Here is a 19456-nt window from a genome sequence, read left to right on the forward strand (position 1 = left end):
GAGGATAAGGCGCATGCAAAGGCCCTGGGGCAGGACCAGGCCTGGTGAGTGGCAGGGCCAGTGAGGAGGCCCTTGTGGCTGGAAGGGAGTGAGCGAGGGGGAGAGGAGGAAGATGGCAGGGTGGTTCAGGCAAACCTTGTCTGCTGACAGCAGGGTCTGGGGATAAGAGGTGGAGACACCGCTTGCATTGAATCCAAATATGGCAAGAAACCCCGGGACCCAGAGGGGGACGGAAGCAGGGTTCCGTTTCCGTTTGAGAAAGATCGCCTCGCCGCGTGCAATGGCCTTTGACCGTTGTCCCCCTCCAAGTCCTCCGTGCTGGTGGGTTTGAACTGAGAGGGGGGGGAGACGGGCATGAAAGGGACGGTGGGGGAGAGATGTTTTTGTGGAGGCCACCATAAGGCCTCTTACCCCCACCTCCACCCCCCAGGAGAGGACAGAGTTTCCAGCCTCTGGCTTCTGAGACGGAGCTGCGGCAGGGAGGAGACTATCCTGGGGGGGAAGAGTGTTGCAGGTCGAGGGAACAGTACGTGCAAAGGCCCTGAGGTGCTTTCCCAGCCTGGGATGTCTGGATTGGAACAGCAAGCATGAACAGCCAGTGGGTCAGAGGAGGACACGGGTGGGGGGCAAGGGGAGAACAGACCAGCGGGCAGCTCACACCCACATCGGGCTGGCTGCCAGGGTGGGGGTGGGGTGTCCTGGTGGAGTCTGGATTCTATCCCAGGGCCCCCTCACTGGGGCCGCATCACAGGATCCTCCACTCCTGGTGAGGCTCGGAGCACCAGCATCAGAATCAGACAAGCCTCTCGGGAGCACAGGGCGGATGAGGCTTGGGGGGCCCTGGGGGAGGGGGAGGCAGGCAGGTGGGGTGATGGAGAAGAGCAGGGGTGGCAAGTGAATGAGGACCAGGTACTCACCCCAGCACTGCGCCAGGAACACCAGCCCTGCGCTCAGGGGCCCCATCCGTGACCCATGGAGCGGAGCTCCAGTCTCCAGTAGGCCCAGCTGTGCCCTCTCTCCCTCCCACCCCACAGACTTCCTGTGACAGTCCCCGCCCCGGCTGCGGAGGCAGATATGGCCCTAGACCAGGGGCCAGGCGTCTGGTGGCAGAAGCTACACCGGGCCTCTTCTTCCTGCTTTCTGGTGCCTCAGTTTCCCCAAAGTCTTTATCGATTTACTTCTGGGGCCACGGGCAGCGTGTATGTGTTTGGAAGTGCGTGTTACAGTGCATGTCCGTCTCCGTCGAAGAACACACACACACACACACACACACACACGAGTACGTCAACATGTACTGTCCCGTCGGTACGTGTGGGGGGTTTACTCCAGATCCAGGTGGACAAGGGTGTGTCTGCCATCTGTGGACGGCTGCAGACAAATTCACTCGGTCATGCCCTTGTCTAAACCTCCTCCCCACTGCCGGGAACTCAGTGCCTGCTCACAGAGACCCAGAATTCTGTGGGTTTCCGAGACTGTAACTTTTTTTATTAGGGGCTCCTATAGCTCTTATAACATTTCTGGACATCCATTGTATCAAGCATATTTGTACATAGGCTGCCATCATCATTTCCAAAACATTTCTACTTGAGCCCTTGGTATAAACTCCTCTTTCCGCCCCCTCCTTTCCCCACCCTCCACCCGACTGTAAGTCTTTACGGGAGTAGAAAGCCCAGTCTTTCACCCAAGGAGGAGCGGCTGGTGGGTTTGAACTACTGACCTTGCAGTTAGCAGCCCATCATGTAATCTTTATGCCACCAGGGCTCCTTAATCTCCTTAGGCTGTCTCCAACAACAACAAGTTCCAATCAAAACAGTGGTTTCCCAGGGGAACTCTGCCGGGCCAGTTAAATTTGAGGTAAGTGGTAGAACAGTCATCTTCCTAGAATTCCTCGAAGGACGATCCTGGGGGCTTTAATGAAGACGTTTGCAGGAGATGGGAAACCACCTTGGGGAGCAGAAGCTCCCCAAGTGTTTTGCACCACAAGAAGGCACCTGCTCATTGTTGGAGGGGAGCCAGGCTGTCTTGGGAGCCCCTCCTTGGGGGCCCCTGCTCCCTCCACTCCAGCCCTGATCCAGCCTGCTTAGAGCCCCCAACTCTGGCATTGATGTGGTATTGATTGCGAAGTGTAGAATTCTTCAGGGAAGGCTGACTTGCTCAATGTCCCGGCTGACTGAGTGGATGCCGGCTCCTAGCGCCCCGTCGGGACAGGGTAGAACTACCCCTGTGGGTCTCCAAGTCTGTACTCCTGATGGGAGTGGAAAGCCTCTCATGGGGCTGACTGGTAGCTTTGAACTGCTGACCTTGCTGTCAGCCAATAGAAAACATAGCCTTCAGAAGTGGATGGACCTGGGGGGGGCTATAGTATTCACACATCCGGACCGAGGGGATATCTGGGCAAGGCAAGTGGCACAGGGCAGACAGACAGCCTGGCAGGGAGAATGGCAGCATCCTAGCCTTTTGTGTCCCCCCAAATGTCTTCCTTTGGGACCCACCAGGCCAGTGGTTCTCAACCTTCCTAACGCCACAACCCTTTCAGAAATGTCCTCATGTTGTGGTGCCCCCCCCAAGCACAAAATTATTTTCATTACTACTTCATAACTGTCATTTGGCTACTTCTATGAATCGGGCGACCCCTGTGAAAAAGGGTCATTCAACCCCCAAAGGGGTCGCAACCCACAGGTTGAAAACTGCTGCACTAAGCCTAGGTTCCATCTCATGGCTTTGGGTCCCACGATGGCTTGGAGGCGAGGAGTGGAAAGGGGGGGTGTCTGTCTCATCACCTGCAAAGAAATTTTTGGCCCAGCCCTGCAGCCCTGACCCCCACCCCCCAGCAGGAAGAGCCCCCTGGGAGAAGGCGACAACCAGTGGCCTCAGAGTATTAACCCCAACCACATTCTGACCTCCTTTTTCACCCAGAACGGAGACACAGGCGGGCTTCAAAGAACTGTTCCCAGCAGCCTCTGGGAGGCACCCTGCAGAGAAGCTCATTGCTCCCCACATCGACAAGAATAGGGTCCAGCCTCCCCCACACAGCCACCCTCCCCCAACTCCTCACCCCAGACCACAGGCCTCCCTTTTCTGCCTTTGTGAAGGTTATCAGCCGCCCCCCTCTGATGAGGGGCAATGCTGGGGACCCTGGAGAGTCCCCGGAAAGACTCATCTCGTCTAATGGAAGCCGAGCCTCCTTAGAAGCTGCGTTTGTGAAATGGGTCTAACTCCCCCAGGCCCCATGAGGATGGGAGGTGGGCTCTGTGAGCCACGGATATCCCTCCCACGCTCACGACTCCCTCTCTTCACCACATCTGGATCATCATACACCTGCCTCCACATTCCCAACTCCTCCCCCACCCCAGATCGGATAGCGAGGGACTCATGCCTAATGTGGTGAGTGCTGAACTACATCAAGCTGTGAGAACCTGGGGCTTTGTGGGATGGATAGGAGTCCGGTTGTGCAGTGCGGTGGAGTACAAGGACTGGAGACGTGGACATCCTCAGGCAAAGGCCGTGGCTTTTAATCGGGTCCATGATGTGTGAACGGCAAGGCAGGATCTTTTTGTTTTGCTTTGTTTTTTTTGGAGGTGAGGCAGGATCTTGGAAGACCCAGATTGTGAGGTTGAGGGGTGGCGAGCAAGTGAGGAGACTAGGATGCCAAGTGAGTTAGGGATGGCCCCCAGTCACACAGCAGCGTCAGGGCTCGAACTCGGACATCCGGCCTCCCGGCCCAGCCATCCCTGATAACCTCGCACCCCGGCTCCAGCATCCCCCGCCCTCCTGAACTACACGTCCCAGAATGCGCGCGCCTGCGCACTGCGCGCAGTGATGGAGCGCTGACGGGGGGCGCGGCGGCGGCAGCGAGGGCTAGGCGGGCCATTGGCTCCCGGCAGCGGCACGGGCAGCTGCGAGACCAGGAGGAGCGTGCGGGGGCCCGCGGGCCGGGCCGGGCCGCTCTGGGGCGTCCGGGGTGCCGCCATGGAGGACCAGAGGGTAGGATCCAGGCCGGGCGGGGCGGGGCCTGCGTGGGGGTGGACCAGGGAGGGGACCAGGTGATGCCGCAGCACCCCCCCACCCCACTTTGCGGCCAAGGCCCCGCCCCTGCCCAGCTCCACCCGGATAAATCCCGGACTCAGGCTCCCCCCGCCCCCCACCCCAAGGCCTCCTTAACATCGTGGCTGGGTTCCAGGCGCACCCCCTCCATACCCATACTCCCCCACCCCTGTCCTGCATCCCAGTCCCAGATTTGACCCCATCCCCCACACCTTTCATCCGGGCCTCTGATCAGGTGTCCCTGGGAGGACGCCTCCCTGCCTCAGCACCCACACCCCTAGCCCAGGGAAAGGGGCTCAGCGCCACAGACCCTCTCTGGCCAGCCTTCCCTCCCAAGTTTCCCTTACCTGGACTCTCCGACCCCTGGCATCCTCTGTTTCCAATTCCCCATCTCCAAGACATGTTCCTTCTCCCTGCTAATCCCTTTGCCCAGGTTGCCTCTTTCCCCTAGGTAAATTCCACTTCAGGATCCCTCCCTCCAAGCCTTTATCCCAAGCCAGCCCACTCCCCTAGGGTGGGTGTGTCTGCTCATGTGGCCCCTGGAGCCAGGTTAGCCCATTTCTCCGGAGGTCTTATTTTCCTCTGGGGTTTTCTTTCTCCGGGTTAGCCCCTTCCCCCCAGCTCAGACCCCTCCCTCTGAATCTAGGTACCTGCTTGATGCCTGTGTGGCCCCACTGAGTTGGCACAGGGCCTGGCCTGTGGGTCTAGCGTCTGTACCTTAACTGGTCCTCCAAGAAGCCCGCTCTGAGCATCCCTTTGCCCTTCTGTAAAGTGGATCTGATCCTGGTACCTATCTGTGAGGCACTGTGGCCCCCCTGGAGGGCAGAGCTGGGGCAGGAGCATCTGGGTGGGGGAGCCAGGGGCAATTGAGGAGGACACGAGGGCGTGTGTGTGTGTGTGTGTGTGTGTGTCTGTTTCTTGGGGGGACAGGAAGCTTTGCAGAAGATCATCACCACGCTGGCTGTGAAGAATGAAGAAATCCAGAATTTCATTTACTCTCTCAAGCAGATGCTACTGAATGTGGAGGTGAGGAAGGGAACGCGGGGTCCCAGCCAGGGAGCAAGGGAAGGGAGGGGGTGCAAAGCGTCCGCCTCAGGCTTCCTATCTGAACGAAGAGGAGGTTAGCCCCATACCTACCACCCTGACCTCCCCGCCCCCCCAACAACCCCCGGTCTGTCTGTCGTGCAGGCGAATTCCGTCAAGGTGCAGGAGGACCTGGAGGCGGAGTTCCAGTCCCTCTTTGTCCCCCTGGAGGAACTGAAGGAGGGCATGCTGATGAAAATCAAGCAGGACCGAGCCAGCCGGACCTATGAGCTGCAGGTGAGGGCAGGTGGGGAGGGCGGCTGCCCAGAGCCCAGCTGGCCTTCTGTGTCCCTCCAAGCCTGCTCCTTGGGCCATGCCTGCCCTCAGAGGTGCCCCTGGGCCCCACCCGTACCCAGAGCCCGAGCCCAGGTGTTGGTCTCCCTTGTCCTTTTCCTGCCTGCTCCCCCGGCTGTCTTAGCGACCCAGCCACTGCGGTCAACAGAAGCACCCCAAATGAGAGGCTCTAATGGACGGAAATGGATTTGCTCCCTCGTTAGGGCTGTGGGTGGTGGGTGCCATCCAGCCAGTTCCAACTCATAGTGACCTCCTGTGACCTCGTAGAATGACCCCAGGGGGTTTCGTAGGCTGTCACCTTGATGGGGGTGAATCCCCGCATCTGGATAAGTTCCAACTGTCGCCAAGGAGCCCACTGTTTTAACCCCTGCGCCACTAGAGCCCTGTAGGAGCTGGAGTCCATTCTAGCTCACCTTGTGGTTCGGTTCCCACTCGGAAGGACCAAGCACAGCAGAAGGAAACACTGCCCAGTCCGTCCAGTGCCAACCTCACACCGTTGGTTGTGTTTGAGCCCATGGTTACAGCCACTGTGCCCATCCATCTCGTAGAGGGTCTGCCCCTCCGTCCCTGCCCCTCTACCAAGCCCGATGCCCTGTCCCTCCTGATCACACGTCTATGTACTTGGGACAAAGTGCCACCACCCTCGCTTCTAAGGAGCACTCTGGCTGTGTATCTTCTCAGATGGGGTTGTTTGGGCTCCTGGCCGTCCGTCCACGGCAGATTCCGTCTTGCTTGCCAGTCCCGTGATTACCAAAACTCTCTGCCATAGAGCCAGTGCTGCCTCAGAGCGACCCTGTTGGGCAGGGTAGAACTGCCCCAGTGAGTTTCCAAGACTGCAATTGTTTCTGGGAGTAGAAAGCCCCATCTTTCTCCCTCGGCCAGGCTGGTGGTTTCAAACTGTGGACCTTGCAGTTAGCAGCCCAACAAGTAACCACTACACAACCAGGATCCCCAGGATTAGATGCCTAGAATCCAAAGTCAAGGGACTGGCTCTAGGGCAGTGGTTCTCAACCTTCCTGATGCCATGACCCGTTAATACAGTTCCTCATGTTGTGGTGACCCCCCAACCACGACATTATTCTCATTGCTTCTTCATCACTGTCATTTTGCTACTCTTATGAATTGGGCGAACCCTGTGAAAGGTTTGTTCAACCCCCAAAGGAGTCGTGACCCACAGGTTGAGAACCGCTGCTCTAGGGCAAAGCTTGCTCTCTGCCCTGGTGGAGGGCAGCGAGGGAGGAGGGGTTCCTTGGTCCTGATTCTTGGTCATGTGGCCTATGTCCCAGGAGACATTGACTCAAAACAAACCCCAGATAATACTGTCTCATTAACATAACAAAGAAAGTCCTAGTCCCAGGGGGGCTATAACCTCAGGTTTATCAAGATTGAAGGGAAGTAATTTGGGGGACACATTGCATCCGGAACACTGGCCATGACCCCTTACCCCCACATCCACCTGCGATCCCTCTTAATCCCTTCTCATCAGGCCCCTCCTTTCCCTGTGGCTTGGTCATTTCCCGTCCTTACACACCCCGCTCCCACTGGTCCTCAGATCTGATGGCATCACCCCTACTCAGATACCTCCCATGGCTCCTCTGGGTCTCAGGCTCCAAACTGGGCCCCTCGGACAACATCTTCACACCCCACATTTCATCCCCAGGGATTGTAGAAGGTGTGGGCTCAGGTGTGGCCAGGTCATGTGAGTTTTTAAGGAAAGGGGTCCTCCAGGGGATCCTGGGGGGCTGGCAGGAGTGAGGCCTGGTGTGGTAGGGAGCTAGGGGCTCCAGCATTTCTCTCCCACCTTGAGTTACAGTCCAGGTGGCCTGGGTGAGGCAGGAAGGGACATGGTGAGACCTCAGGATCCAGAGTGTGGGGCCGAGAAGTCTTGCTATAGCAGTGCTGGCTGCTTTGAATCTTCCTTTTGAGCTCGGAGAGCTGCTCCCCCAGTGCCCCCCTCTGCTGGGTCACCCTCTCCTCCCCCAAGACTCCCTGGGATTCATCCCAATTCAGCAACTCAGGGGTAACTCCCAGCCCTGCCTCTAGGACACCCTTCACGCCAACGGGCAGTGTCCCAGGTGGTCAGATTCTACAGTCTTCTTCTGACCATCACCCCGGGTCCTGAAGGTGATGGGGTGTTCTGGGGGCTGGGTACCCAGGTGAGCATACTGATGTGTGCGACCCTATAACCCGTAGAACCAGCTGGCTGCCTGCACCCGGGCCCTGGAGAGCTCTGAGGAACTTTTGGAAACGGCCAACCAGACGCTGCAGGCTGCTGACAGGGAGGACTTCCCCCAGGTCAGCACCTCAGACACACACGAGGGGGGTGGGGTGGGGGTGGGAGAGTGTCGCCTGATACCGGACCCCCTGTGAAACCTGAAGCTCAAATAACAAAAATCACTGTTTAGGCATAAATATGGTCTGTACCAAGATTGACTACCACCAAAAAACTCAAACTCGCTGGCATGGGGTTGATGCTGCCTCATAGCGACCCTACAGAACAGAGTGGAGCTCAGGAGTACAGCCTGAGTCTCCCAGCTGCGAATCGTTAGGGGAGCAGAACGCTCTTTAGATCGCGTCTAAGTATATGCAGAATATCGTGGGAGATATACTTAACCCTAGAAATGAATTATTTCTCTGCAGTGGAAAATGATTTGATTTCTTTCTCAGACATTCACATTTCACCACAAAAAAACTCATTTTAGATTTTAGGATAAGGATAGTCAGGTGGTGTTTAGGCTACGTGTGTACCAAATAAGCCAGAAACAAACCGGCAGCCGCCCAGCTGATTCCGACTCATAGCAACCAAGGAAGGAGGCAGAGTAGAACTGCCCCTGTGGGTTCTGAGACTCTAAATCCTTACAGGAGTAGAAAGCCTCACCTTTCTCCCAAGGAGGGCTGGTGGTTTCAAACTGCTGACTTTGTGGTTACCAGCACAATTTATAACCTACTGCACCCCCTGGGCTGCTGTGCACGCAGATAGCCTCCTCTCTTTCCTGCCTGAGTAGCCACTGTGATCAAAGGACCCACCTTTTGGTTGCAGCCAAGCACTTTAATTGCTACACCACTGGAACACAATTGCCCTAAAAAAATGCTTCGCTGTGTATTTGAAATTCGATTTAGCAACAAACCAGGTTTAGTGCAACCATGGGCCAGGCAATATCATATGGATGCCCCCAATATGGCATGAGACAGACGCACTGAAAAATGATTTGTTGTTTAGCTGGTCTTCAAATGTAACCACACATCATTTTCAGCATCTGTATCTACTATGGGGTGTTCTGTATAAGTATGTCCCAAACACAGCTTGGGGTGAACTTATGCTAAACAGTGAACAATTTTAAATGTCTTTCCGAAATTCAAAATTCCTTTTTTTTTTCTTTTCAAAATTCGTTTTTAAAAGCCATTCTTCCCACGTACACTTGAATGGTTGGATCATATTAAGATGTGTGCAATCATCACCACAGTCAATGTCAGGGTGTAGTAATTAATTGATCTTTAGCACAAATATATCCCATGCCCTGGTGGTGGTTAGGTTGGCTGCTAAGCGCAAGGCCAGCAATTCCAAGCCACCAGCTGCTACATGGTCTCCCAATAAGTAACAGTATCCCAGTCCCATGCAATGTTAAGTGTCTCCTCAATATTGCCCCCACCATATTTTATACTGTAAATATGTTCACTGTTTCTCTGAAAGATAAGTTGAACTGGGTCGCCTGTGTTTGATCTGCTGAATTTGGCCACCATAGGTCAGGGTCAAGAGCCAGGAGGTGGGTGGGGGTCTGTCTCTGACCGCCTCATACTCTGGAGCCAGTGTGGAGGGGGCAGAAGCAACAGGGTTCCCGCCCCAGGCCTGCGAGCTAGGGACCCAGTGTTCCCATCTGTCCAGTGGGCCTGCGGCTTTCTGATTCTATAGAAATGAGTCTGAGTTTCGCTCTATTCCTCCCTCCAGGCTGCCAAGCAAATCAAAGACGGGTAAGATGCTGGGATTGCCCCCACCCTGCCCTGTCCCTGGGGTGTAGAGGGTCCTCCTGCACCCACAGACTGCCCTGCCGGGAGCACCCCAGACGCCTCCCAGCGGACTCCCCTCCCCTCCCCTCCCCCTGCAGTGTGACCATGGCTCCTGCCTTCCGGCTGTCCCTGAAAGCCAAGGTCAGTGATAATATGAGTCACCTCATGGTGGACTTTGCGCAGGAGCGGCGCATGCTGCAGGCGCTCAAGTTCCTTCCCGGTGAGTGCTGGAGTGGGGTGAAGGGGATAGGGGGTGGCTACCTAGGGCTGGCATCTGGGAACTGGCCAAGGGGAACGAGGGAGGGCTTGTGATAGAGTAAGATAGGCCCCTCCCAAGGCTGAAGCAGAAGGCCACGCCCCTGAGGGTGGACCCTGAAAAGCCCACGCCCTGAGGGGTGGATCCTGTGGAGACCACGCCCCAGGGGGTGGATCCTGAAAGACCACGCCCCGAGGGGCGGGCCCTGTGCGGGCCATGCCTTGGAGGGGGTGGGTCCTGTGGAGGCCACGCCCTGCGGGGGGTGGACCCTGAGAAGGCCACGCCCGAGGGTGGATCCTAAGAAGGTCCCACTCCAGGGTTGAGTCAAGAATACCCCATCCCCCCAAGGGTGGAGCTTAGGAGACCCATGTTGGGGGGGTGGAGTCTAAGAGGGCCCCGCCTCTGGGTGGAGCCTGAGGCCGCCTGCCTCCAGGGCGGATCCTATGGCGATGCCCTAGGTAGTGTCCTAAGAAAGCCCCTCCCCCGATGATGGCATTCCTTGAAAGCCATGCCCCTGAGTAGTAGAAAATTCCCAAAAGTTTTGTCCTGCGATGGCGGATTCTGAGAAAGTTTACTCCCTGGTTGGTGGAACCTGAGAAACCTGCCACTCCTTACAGAGGAACCTTGAAGAGACCCTGCCCCTTCGCTGGTCCCCTGGCCCAGCCCGCCCCTGCCCCCCTTCAAAGGATGTCTGCCCCCAAAGGCAGACCCTCAAGGTAGCCCCACCCCGAGTCCCAGACCCCTGACCCCTCTCCCCTCTGCCTGGGCAGTGCCCAGCGCCCCCGTGATCGACCTGGCTGAGTCCCTCGTGGCGGACAACTGTGTGACGCTGGCGTGGCGCATGCCGGACGAAGACAGCAAGATTGACCACTACGTGTTGGAGTACCGGCGGACCAACTTCGAGGGCCCACCCCGCCTCAAGGAGGACCAGCCCTGGATGGTCGTCGAGGGCATCCGGCAGACAGAGTACACCCTGACAGGTGAGAGCCGCCCCTGCAGCCCTGGCATGTGCGCGTATGCCAGTGCTCCGTGCCCCAGTAGTCACAGGGCCTGTGGGAGCCCCCTCACCCCAAGCTCATGGGGTGTGAGGTCTCTCAGGATGTAATCATACGGAAAACGAAAATAAGATATGGATGACACTTAACACCCAAACCAAACTCACAGCCATCGATCAAGTGGATCCCGACCTACAGGAACCCTGCAGGACAGGGTTGAACTACCCCTGTGGGTTTCGGAAACTGTGACTCTTGATGGGATCAGACAGACTCGTCTTTTCTCCCGCAGAGGGCTGCTGGGTTTGAACTGCCGACCTTTTGGTTAGCCACCTAACGCATAACCTACTATGCCACCAGAGAAAACATCCCCATCTTTTGTGTGCCATTGTTCTGGGGACTCTTTGAATAGCTAGGAATCCCCTTAGCAGTTTTAAGAAATTAAAAAGTCTGGGGACCCCACTTGCCTGGTGGCGGGGGGCAAGGCCTGAGGCAGTGAAACTTTGGGGTCCCCAATGTGTTTAAAAATCCATGCTGAGTCAGAGGAGTCCCACGGGGCGGGCAGCTGGCTGAGTAGCAAACTACCACTATTCACCAGCTGGCTCAGACGCTGTAATCAGCTTACTCAGGAGCTGTAATTAGCATACATGGTTAATAATGAGCATGCTAATTGCAGGAGAGAAAACTCATCCAGGCAGCAGCCAAAGGGCCTGAGAAGCTATTGGTGGGCTCTTCGCATGGGAACCAAAACACACCCGCCCCGTTTCTCCAGAATCCCAGAAACCTCCCCACCTTGGTGAGGAGTGTAACTTTTTCTTCCGAGATAATTCCAAATTCCCAGGAAGCTACAAATAAATGGGCAGGGGAGGTCGCATGTATCCTTCACCCCAGGAGGACATGTAGTTCATACAGGAGCCCGTGAGGATGGTGCCTGCACTTGGCTGCTAACCAGAAAGTGGGAGGGTCAAGCCCACCCAGAGGTGGCTCAGAAGGAAGGCCTGGCAATCCAGTCCCAAACACTCGGCCTCCTGAAAAACCCTGGCCCACACGGGGTGGCCGAGACTCTCTCTTCTTGTCCCTCAGGTCTCAAGTTCGACATGAAGTACCTGAACTTCCGAGTGAAGGCCTGCAACAAGGCTGTCTCGGGCGAGTTCTCAGAGCCGGTAACCCTAGAGACACCAGGTGATTGCCACCCCTGTCCTGCTCCAACACCACCAGCCCTCCCTCTCTGGGTCCTGGAGGGTCGGTGTGTCGCAAGAACCCTAGAACTGGGCTTGAGGCCTTTCTGGTATTGCTCCTAGAAAGCTCGGAGCTCAATCCAAGGGACCTTCTCTAACTGAATAGCTGGTGCACCTCTGTTTTTGAGGTTGATCCATTACACCTGGATGGGGTTTATAGTCTCTCTTTCACACACACACACACACACACTTCTGAAAATGTTCTTTACAGAGTTGGGGAATTGGTGGGATGCCAGTGGTGAACACAGATGCCTCAGTCTTCCTCGGTAACTCCTTGGGAAGTCCTGCTGCAGTCTGGCCTTGCCTCTTCATGCTGTCGCCCAGCCCCTTTCCTGGGATTTATCCCCAGTGGAGGCTCATTAGAGTAGCACCAAACTAAACTAAACTTCCTGCTGTTGAGTGGATGCAGACTCACAGCCACCCTGCAGGACAGGGTAGAACTGCCCCTTTGGGTTTCTGAGACTGTAACTCTTTATGGGAGTAGAAAGCCCCATCTTTCTCCTAAAGAGCGGCTGGTGGTTTTGAACTGCTGGTCTTGTGATTAGCAGCTTACTGCTTAACCACTAGGCCACTAGGGCCCCTCCATTGGTTTAAAAAGAATTCCAAACCTGGGAGACAGTTAGCCCTTCCTTTGCCCTCTTCCTTTCCCCTCTCACACCTCCCTTTTCTCTCTCTGTCTGGCTCTCTCGCTCTCTGAGCCTTAGTCTGTCTGTCTCACTGTCTCTGTGTTTTTGTCTCTCCCTGCTCCTCCGTTCCTGTCTTGATCTGTCTTGGTCACTGCCTGTCTCTCTCTGTGTCTCTCTGGGTCCCCCACCGCCCCATCTCTGTGACTCCCATGTCTGCCCGGCCCCAGCGTTCATGTTCCGCCTGGATGCGTCCACATCCCACCAGAACCTGCGGGTGGATGACCTCTCCGTGGAGTGGGACGCCATGGGCGGGAAGGTGCAGGATATCAAGGCTCGAGAGAAAGACAGCAAGGGACGGACAGCGTCTCCGGTCAATTCTCCAGCCAGGTTGCCCCCCCTCACCCCCCCCTGCTCCCAATACCAAGCTAGACATGGAGATATTCAGTCTCCTCTGACCAGAGCTGGGGCGGAGAGAACCCAGTGAATGAATGAGGGGGAGGGCGCCGTGAACTGGGTTCTGAAGGTTGAATAGGGGTTTTCCAAGTGTCCCAGTGCATGTGCATGTTCTGACATTCTGGACCCAGTATGTGAAAAGAGCCAAATCATTTTCAGGGACTAACCAAAACTCCACAGTGGTTAGGGTGGACCTGGAAAGCCCTTGTACAGATGAGGTGAGGGCTGAACTGGACTTCTGCCACCCCTCACCCCCACCTCTGCTTCCACAGAGGCACTCCATCCCCCAAGAGGATGCCCTCAGGTCGTGGGGGCCGGGACCGCTTCACAGCCGAGTCCTACACTGTACTGGGTAAGGAAGGGGGTGGGGGTGGGGAGTTGGTGACAGTGGGGGTGGGGGCAGGCTAAAGGGGGAACCAAGGCAGCCATCCACAAAGCTACCCTGGGAGGTCCTGGTTTGGGGGTAATGGGGAGGTGGGCGCAATCAGAATCTGGGGAGTTAAGAGGCTGTGGACTGGGCAAGGGGGTGTCTCTTAGGGGCCTGTGGAGCAGCCCGGACTTGAGGAGTAGCTGGGTCTGTGGGGAAGCTGACACAAGTCAGGTTGGGGCAGGGGCTTAGGTTAAGCATGTGGAGGAGCCAGCCCCTAGGGAGCAGCTGGTGCCTGAGGAGAAGCCAGTCAATGGCTGGAACTGGAGGTGGTAGCAGCAATGCAGAGGTCAGGGGTGAGCAGAGGAACTAGGGTTTGTGGGACTTGCTACCGCTCAGCTGGGGAGAGAGGTGGAGGCAGGGGTATATCTAGGGCAGTGGTTCTCAGCCTTCCTAATGCTGTGACCCTTTAATACAGTTCCCCATGTTGTGGTGACCCCCTAACCATAAAATTATTTTCATTGCTGCTTCATCACTGTATTTTTTGCTACTCTTATGAATCGGGTGACCCCTGTGAAAGGGTCGTTTGACCTCCAAAGGGGTCATGACCCACAAGTTGAGAACCGCTGATCTAAGGGCTGAGGTTGGGAGTTGCTGGAGCCTGAGGTGGGATGGGGGTAGCGGTGGAACTAAGATTCGATTTTCTGGGGGGAGCCCCTGGAACTGGGGGGAGGTGGAGTGTAGGGAAGCAGCAAGGGGGCAATGTGGGACGGTGTCTACAAAGTGGCGGTGTTAAGAGGGCTATAGCTAATCCTTAGCAGAGAGCGGGGACAAGCCGTAACTTTGGTAGTGGCTGAGACAGAGGGGTCATCGGTGTCTGGGTGGCTGAGATATCTATGGAGAAGAGTTGTGGTCTGGGTGGGGCCACGGTGTGGGCCACACTGGACTGAGTAGCTGAGATGGCCAGAATCCCGATTGGGGGGTGGGGTGGGAGCAGCTCTGGGGAGCACGTGGCCTCAGGGAGCAGCTGGGGTATGGAGAGACTCCGGAGCTACAACCCAAGTTCAGGGGAGGCTGAGAGGGGCAAAGTCCTAGCGAGTAGCTTGGCTCAGGCGTAGCTGGGGGACGCGGGGCAGTGGAAACTGGCCTCCTCCAGGGGCTGCAGGCAAACACCTGGATTGGGACAGGGACAAGGAGGAAGGAGCCGCAGCAGTGGCTGTAGTGGAGCCTGTAGGGGTCAGGGAGCACCTGCAGGAAGGTAGGCCCTGAACCTATGAGGATAACAAGTCAGCCAGGAGCTGGGGCAGATGGGGAGGAACTCAAGGGTGTCTGATAGGGCAGAGGGTGTCTGCGAGGAGCCTCTGGGCATGAGGGAACCCGGTGGCACAGCGGTTTGAATTGGCAAGGTCAGCAGTTTGAAACCACCAGCCACGCTGCAGGAGAAAGATGGGGCTTTCTACTCCGGTAAAGAATTGCAGTCTCAGAAACCCACAGGGGGCAGTACTACCCTGCCCTGGAGGGTCCAAGTGGACTCTTGGCAGTGAGGACTAGTGAGCGCAGGGAGTGTTGAGAAAGGTGAGCTGGGGTGGGGGCTGCGGGCCTGGAGGAAGGAGGCCCTGGGCATGTGCACCCAGCTTCCACTGCCTGCCACAGGGGACACGTTAATTGACAGCGGTGAGCATTACTGGGAGGTGCGCTATGAACCAGACAGCAAGGCCTTTGGCGTGGGCGTGGCTTACCGCAGCCTGGGCCGCTTCGAACAGCTGGGCAAGACAGCTGCGTCCTGGTGCCTGCATGTCAACAACTGGCTGCAGGTGACCTTCACGGCCAAGCACGCCAACAAAGCCAAGACGCTGGACGCCCCCGTGCCCGACTGCCTGGGTGTGCACTGCGACTTTCACCAAGGTGACCGCTGCGTCCCGGGGGAGCCCCAGCCAGCACCCATCTGTCAACCCCATTAACACCCCCCAATTCCCCCCTCCCCGCCCTTACATCTGAGAGGCCCCCCCGGCCATTCTACCCTGTACCCTAGGCCTCCTGTCCTTTTACAACGCCCGGACCAAACAGCTGCTTCACACCTTTAAGGCCAAGTTCACGCAGCCTGTGCTACCTGCATTTACGGTAAGGCCCCGCCCACAGCCCAGGGACAGGAAGCGGGTGGCCCAGGAACTCTGGTTCGAATCTCTGCCTCCCTCCTTCTTGCCCTCACCCCCCCCCTCGCCCCATTCCCCCCGCCCCACAGGTGTGGTGTGGCAGCTTCCAGGTGATGTCCGGCCTGCAGGTGCCCAGCTCTGTGCGCTGCCTGCAGAAGCGGGACAGTGCTACCAGCAGCTCCAACACCAGCCTCACCTAGACCCCGGCCCCGCCCCTGCCGCGGTGGCCTTCCTCACACTTGCTGCTTGGAGCCTTAACTCCTGATTTGGGGGCCCCACCAGGGAGCAGGCACCCCCACCCTGTCTCCCAATAAAGGTCAAACACTGGCCCGGCTGTGGGGCTGGTTACTTGGGGCTGGGCGGCACTCCACCACCGGGCCTGTCACGGGCTTTTTTCTGCAGGGTTTTGCTGAGCAGAACATTTGGAGGAAGTAGGGGCAGGAAGTGGACACCACAGAGACCCTCTCCCCAAGCCAAGCCACACACACACACACACACGTTAGCCCTGGGGGCCGGGGGTACGGGCTTTAATACTGGAAAGGGGAGGCTGGGGCGGAAGTGCTTCGCCTCTGCGGGTGCCCAGCGCGCTCTGACTGTCCGACCGACCTCACTCACTGCTCCAGGGCCCGCCTCTTCATTAGCTTCTCCTGCAGCTCCGCGGTGACTTCGGCCAGCCCTGTGGGGGCGGGGCTCCTGAGGCTTCAGCTGGACCAGGCAGCCCCCCTTTCACCCCCCCAATCTGGCCAGAATTTGCAGGGCCCAGTGCAAGGGGAGAGGAGCCCTGGTGGCGCTGTGGTTACGGCAGGGCTGCTAAGCGCAAAGTCGAAGGTTGCAAACCAACAGTTCCGTAGCGAGAGACAGGCCTTTCTACTCCTGTGCCGAATTAGCGCTTCAGAAACTCACGGGGGTGGGGGCAGTTCTACTTTATCCTGTAGGGTCGCTGTGAGTCGGCATCGACTCAATGGCCCTCGGTATGATTTTTGATTTGGGGGTGCCACGTGGAGACAGCGACCCCGTGTCCAAGAAGCGCAATGGGTGTGAGTTGAATCACTCTTGTCTGCTAGGGTAAAGCTGCACTTGGGTGTCTGTGGCTGGGACCGTTCGCAAAGAGATCACCAGGTCTCCCCCCGCACCTCTGGGTGTGTGGGTGGAGGGTCAAACCTTTCTAGCAGCCAAACGCTTAACCATCAGGGTCACCACAGATCTCCCTAAAATGCCTTGGAAATCCCAACCCGGCATGAAGCCAAGCACTAGGCCCTGGGCAGTGATGAAGATGGAGGGGGGTGGGGGTGGGAATGCCCGGCTCCCTCACCTGTGGCGGGAAGACTGCCCTGAGCTGTACGGCCCAGCAAGATGCCATTGAGGGCTCTGGATTCTGTGGAGGTGAAGGCAGGTGAGAGCCAAAGCCACCCGCTCTCCACAGGTGGCCAGTGGAGCTGGGAAGAGACCCTCTACCTGGCTTGGACATGGTGGGTGGGGCCAGAGAGAGGCTCCTCCTGCTTGGTTTGGGCACAGTGCGTGGGGCTGGGGAAAGCTCTCCCTCCTGCCTGGGTTGGTCATAGTGGGCAGAGCCAAGGAGAGGCCCCTCCTGTTTGATTTGGTCATGGTAGGGCCCCCCCCCCCATAGAGGAAAGCCCCGCCCCCCGCCCCCTACCTGGCTTGGGCACAGGAGGTGGCTTTGAGGTCTTTGCCTGAGGCTTCAGTAGTTTCTTGGGCTTCTGGATGGCTTGCCGACAGGAGGCCAGCACTGGGTGGGCAGAGGGGCAGTATGACTTGTCGTATCAAACTTCCATAACGCGGTGTGTACTTCCTGCCCACAGCACCTGTTCCCATCCCCACCTTCCTCGTTCACGTAGTTAGCAGCTGGGCTGTCTTCAATGGGGATCACATAGTTCTCGTCCTGGCTCAGCGGTGGGGGCAGCGGGGGCAGAGGTGGCGGCTGGTTCAGAGCAGGCACAGGGATGGACACAGGAGGTGGCTGCCTGGGGCCGCCGGCAGGGGGCGCTGGACCTGGTTGGAAAAGGCAGGCACTGTCAGGGCCCCCAGGTGTGGCAGGATACCCTGGGGGTGGGGTGGGGACGGGCCTGTGTGGTTTCAGGAAGGGGACTGGACGTACATGCGTGTCTCTGCTGCTGGGCCTGTGTGCACCTGTGTACCCAGCCATGGAATTTACCTACGTGCAGTTTTCCCATGAGCTGTGGCTCCCTTGGGGGTATGAGTACAGGCATAACTCACTGTGAATGTATGTGTAGGGTCTAGGCACACACTTGGGTGCTCTCGAGTGAGTGTGTTACGTGTCATCAGTAACCACTTGTCAGTCAAGGGGACGCCAACTCATGATACTCCTAGGTGCAAACAGAGAACTCTGCTCCAAAGGGTTCACCATAGCGGATACTTTCCCCAGAAGTAGATGGTGGGCCGTTCTTCCAAGCAACCTTTAGCAGACTTGAAGCTTCCACCTTTTAATCAGCACCCAAGGGCAGTCTCTGCTTGCCCCACTCTGTGTCATTTGCCAAATTGTAAGTGTACACGTGTTTTAAGTTCAGCTTGTGAACAGCTATAGCTGCACTGTTGTGTACACACAATTGTGCCCAGTAGTGCATTAGGTTGTGCAGGGCCAATGGGTCCAATGCACCCCCCCACCCCCCCAGGGAGAAAGTTGAGGCAGTCGGCTTCCGTAAAGATTGACAGCCTTGGAACAGTGGAGCAGTTCTACCCTGTCCGAGAGGGTGACTGGGAGTCGGGACAGACTGATGGCAGAGGGTGGGAACAGGTGGACTACATGGTATGTGCAGGAACGCAGGTATGTGTATGTTCACACAGCTACTGTACTGTATGAAGAGTTTCTGGTTAGGGAAGTCGATACAGCTCACATGTATAGGTGTGTGCCCGTGTATGTAAATGTATACATACATGGCCCTCATGACCACAGCCCTCTATGTCTTCCTCTCCCTCCATAGACTGGGCTCCCGCCCCTTTCAGAAGACCGCCGCCCCCTTTCCCACCTCTGGCTTCTGCCCACCAGGCAGTGCACCCCCTGTGCACACAGTACCATCATCACGCCTACTGAAGTCTTCAAACCTTCAGCAAACACCACCTCCTTCAGGAAGCCTTCCTGAACTCCGCCCTGCCCCTTCCAATTCTGGCCAACCGTGACCCCGCCCCGACCGAGCCTGGACCCCACAGCCTTGAGCTCCCAAACCTGGGAGATGAGATGTCTGGGAACAGGGTCTGGGTCATTTCCAGGTTCCTGCAGCTCGTGCGCAATCACGCAGTGTGTGGACATGCTAACTGCAGGGCCCAGCCCTTAACACCTCTGCCCCAGCGGCCTCGGGGAGGGAGCGTCACCTGGGCCAGGGACCACCGGGGCTGAGGGCGCCACCCACACACTCTCGCCGTTCTCTTTGTCTGCCTCCACGTAGCCTAGAACAGAGAGGACGGCCTGGAGGGGGCGCGGCGACCGGAGCCTGACCCAGGGGTGTGTGTTGGGGTGGGGGCGGAAGTGGCTTCCCTGGGCTGCACTCACCTAGCACCTTCTCGTAGTCCTCGTCCAGCAGGAAGGGCACCAGGGCCTTGTTGGTGTGCGACACGAAGTAGTTAACCACGGCGTCCAGAGAGGGGCAGGAGGACTGGGGAGGGGAAATGGGGGCGTGGTCAGGCAGTGGGGGGGGGTGGACGCTGTGGGCCCTAGTCCCGGCCACGCCCACTGCTCACCGGTTCCTCCACGTCGATCACATACGTGGACCCCACGTGCTTCACCTTGTAGTGCCGGACCACTGGCGAGCTGTGGGTGCGAGGACCGCGAGAGGTTCGGCTTCAGGCTCCCAGGCGGACCCCTGGGAAGGACCTGCCTGCCCCCCACCCCTGGTGGACCAGCCCACTGTCTTGGCCCTGGGAAGGACCTGCCTGCACCCCACCCCTGGTGGACCAGCCCACTGTCTTGGC

General features: G+C 57.6%; 3 protein-coding genes across 5 annotated transcripts in view; 1 reads left to right on the forward strand and 2 right to left on the reverse strand.

The window, feature by feature from the left end:
* TMIGD2 (transmembrane and immunoglobulin domain containing 2) overlaps nt 1-3971 on the reverse strand; it is a 20101-nt gene extending 16130 nt beyond the window's left edge. The window contains exon 1 of the mRNA XM_045300056.1: nt 3809-3971. Coding sequence (XP_045155991.1) covers nt 3809-3971 — 163 coding nt within the window. The remainder of the gene's footprint in view (nt 1-3808) is intronic.
* FSD1 (fibronectin type III and SPRY domain containing 1) lies at nt 3889-15838 on the forward strand. The gene is made up of 13 exons (XM_004714265.3): nt 3889-3984; nt 4975-5070; nt 5233-5364; nt 7615-7716; nt 9368-9390; nt 9525-9646; nt 10453-10662; nt 11758-11856; nt 12766-12925; nt 13264-13343; nt 15012-15263; nt 15391-15479; nt 15601-15838. Exons 1-13 carry the CDS (start codon nt 3970-3972, stop codon nt 15709-15711), a joined length of 1491 nt encoding a protein of 496 aa, XP_004714322.1. The 5' UTR covers nt 3889-3969; the 3' UTR covers nt 15712-15838.
* A 183-nt stretch (nt 15839-16021) lies between these two features.
* STAP2 (signal transducing adaptor family member 2) overlaps nt 16022-19456 on the reverse strand; it is a 12163-nt gene continuing 8728 nt past the window's right edge. The window contains exons 7-13 of one of the 3 annotated variants that reach the window (XM_045300143.1): nt 19226-19295; nt 19038-19140; nt 18860-18934; nt 17351-17521; nt 17166-17258; nt 16824-16886; nt 16022-16187 (exon numbers count right to left, since the gene is read on the reverse strand). In XM_045300143.1, the coding sequence (XP_045156078.1) occupies nt 16123-16187; nt 16824-16886; nt 17166-17258; nt 17351-17521; nt 18860-18934; nt 19038-19140; nt 19226-19295 (640 nt within the window). In that variant the 3' untranslated portion in view covers nt 16022-16122. The remainder of the gene's footprint in view (nt 16188-16823; nt 16887-17165; nt 17259-17350; nt 17522-18859; nt 18935-19037; nt 19141-19225; nt 19296-19456) is intronic. The other 2 variants (XM_045300145.1, XM_045300144.1) reach the window with 2 other exon arrangements.

This window comes from Echinops telfairi, unplaced genomic scaffold (assembly GCF_000313985.2).
Source record: "Echinops telfairi isolate 266 unplaced genomic scaffold, ASM31398v2 ScPeMD7_7459;HRSCAF=8497, whole genome shotgun sequence".
In the NCBI taxonomy this organism is placed as follows: Eukaryota; Metazoa; Chordata; class Mammalia; order Afrosoricida; family Tenrecidae; genus Echinops; species Echinops telfairi.

Excerpts from the sequence above, each read along its gene's own strand:
- FSD1 (XM_004714265.3), top strand. Across the intron at positions 11,857-12,765 it reads GGTAACCCTAGAGACACCAG|CGTTCATGTTCCGCCTGGAT; the intron begins GTGATTGCCACC and ends GCCCGGCCCCAG. Across the intron at positions 12,926-13,263 it reads CCGGTCAATTCTCCAGCCAG|AGGCACTCCATCCCCCAAGA; the intron begins GTTGCCCCCCCT and ends CTGCTTCCACAG.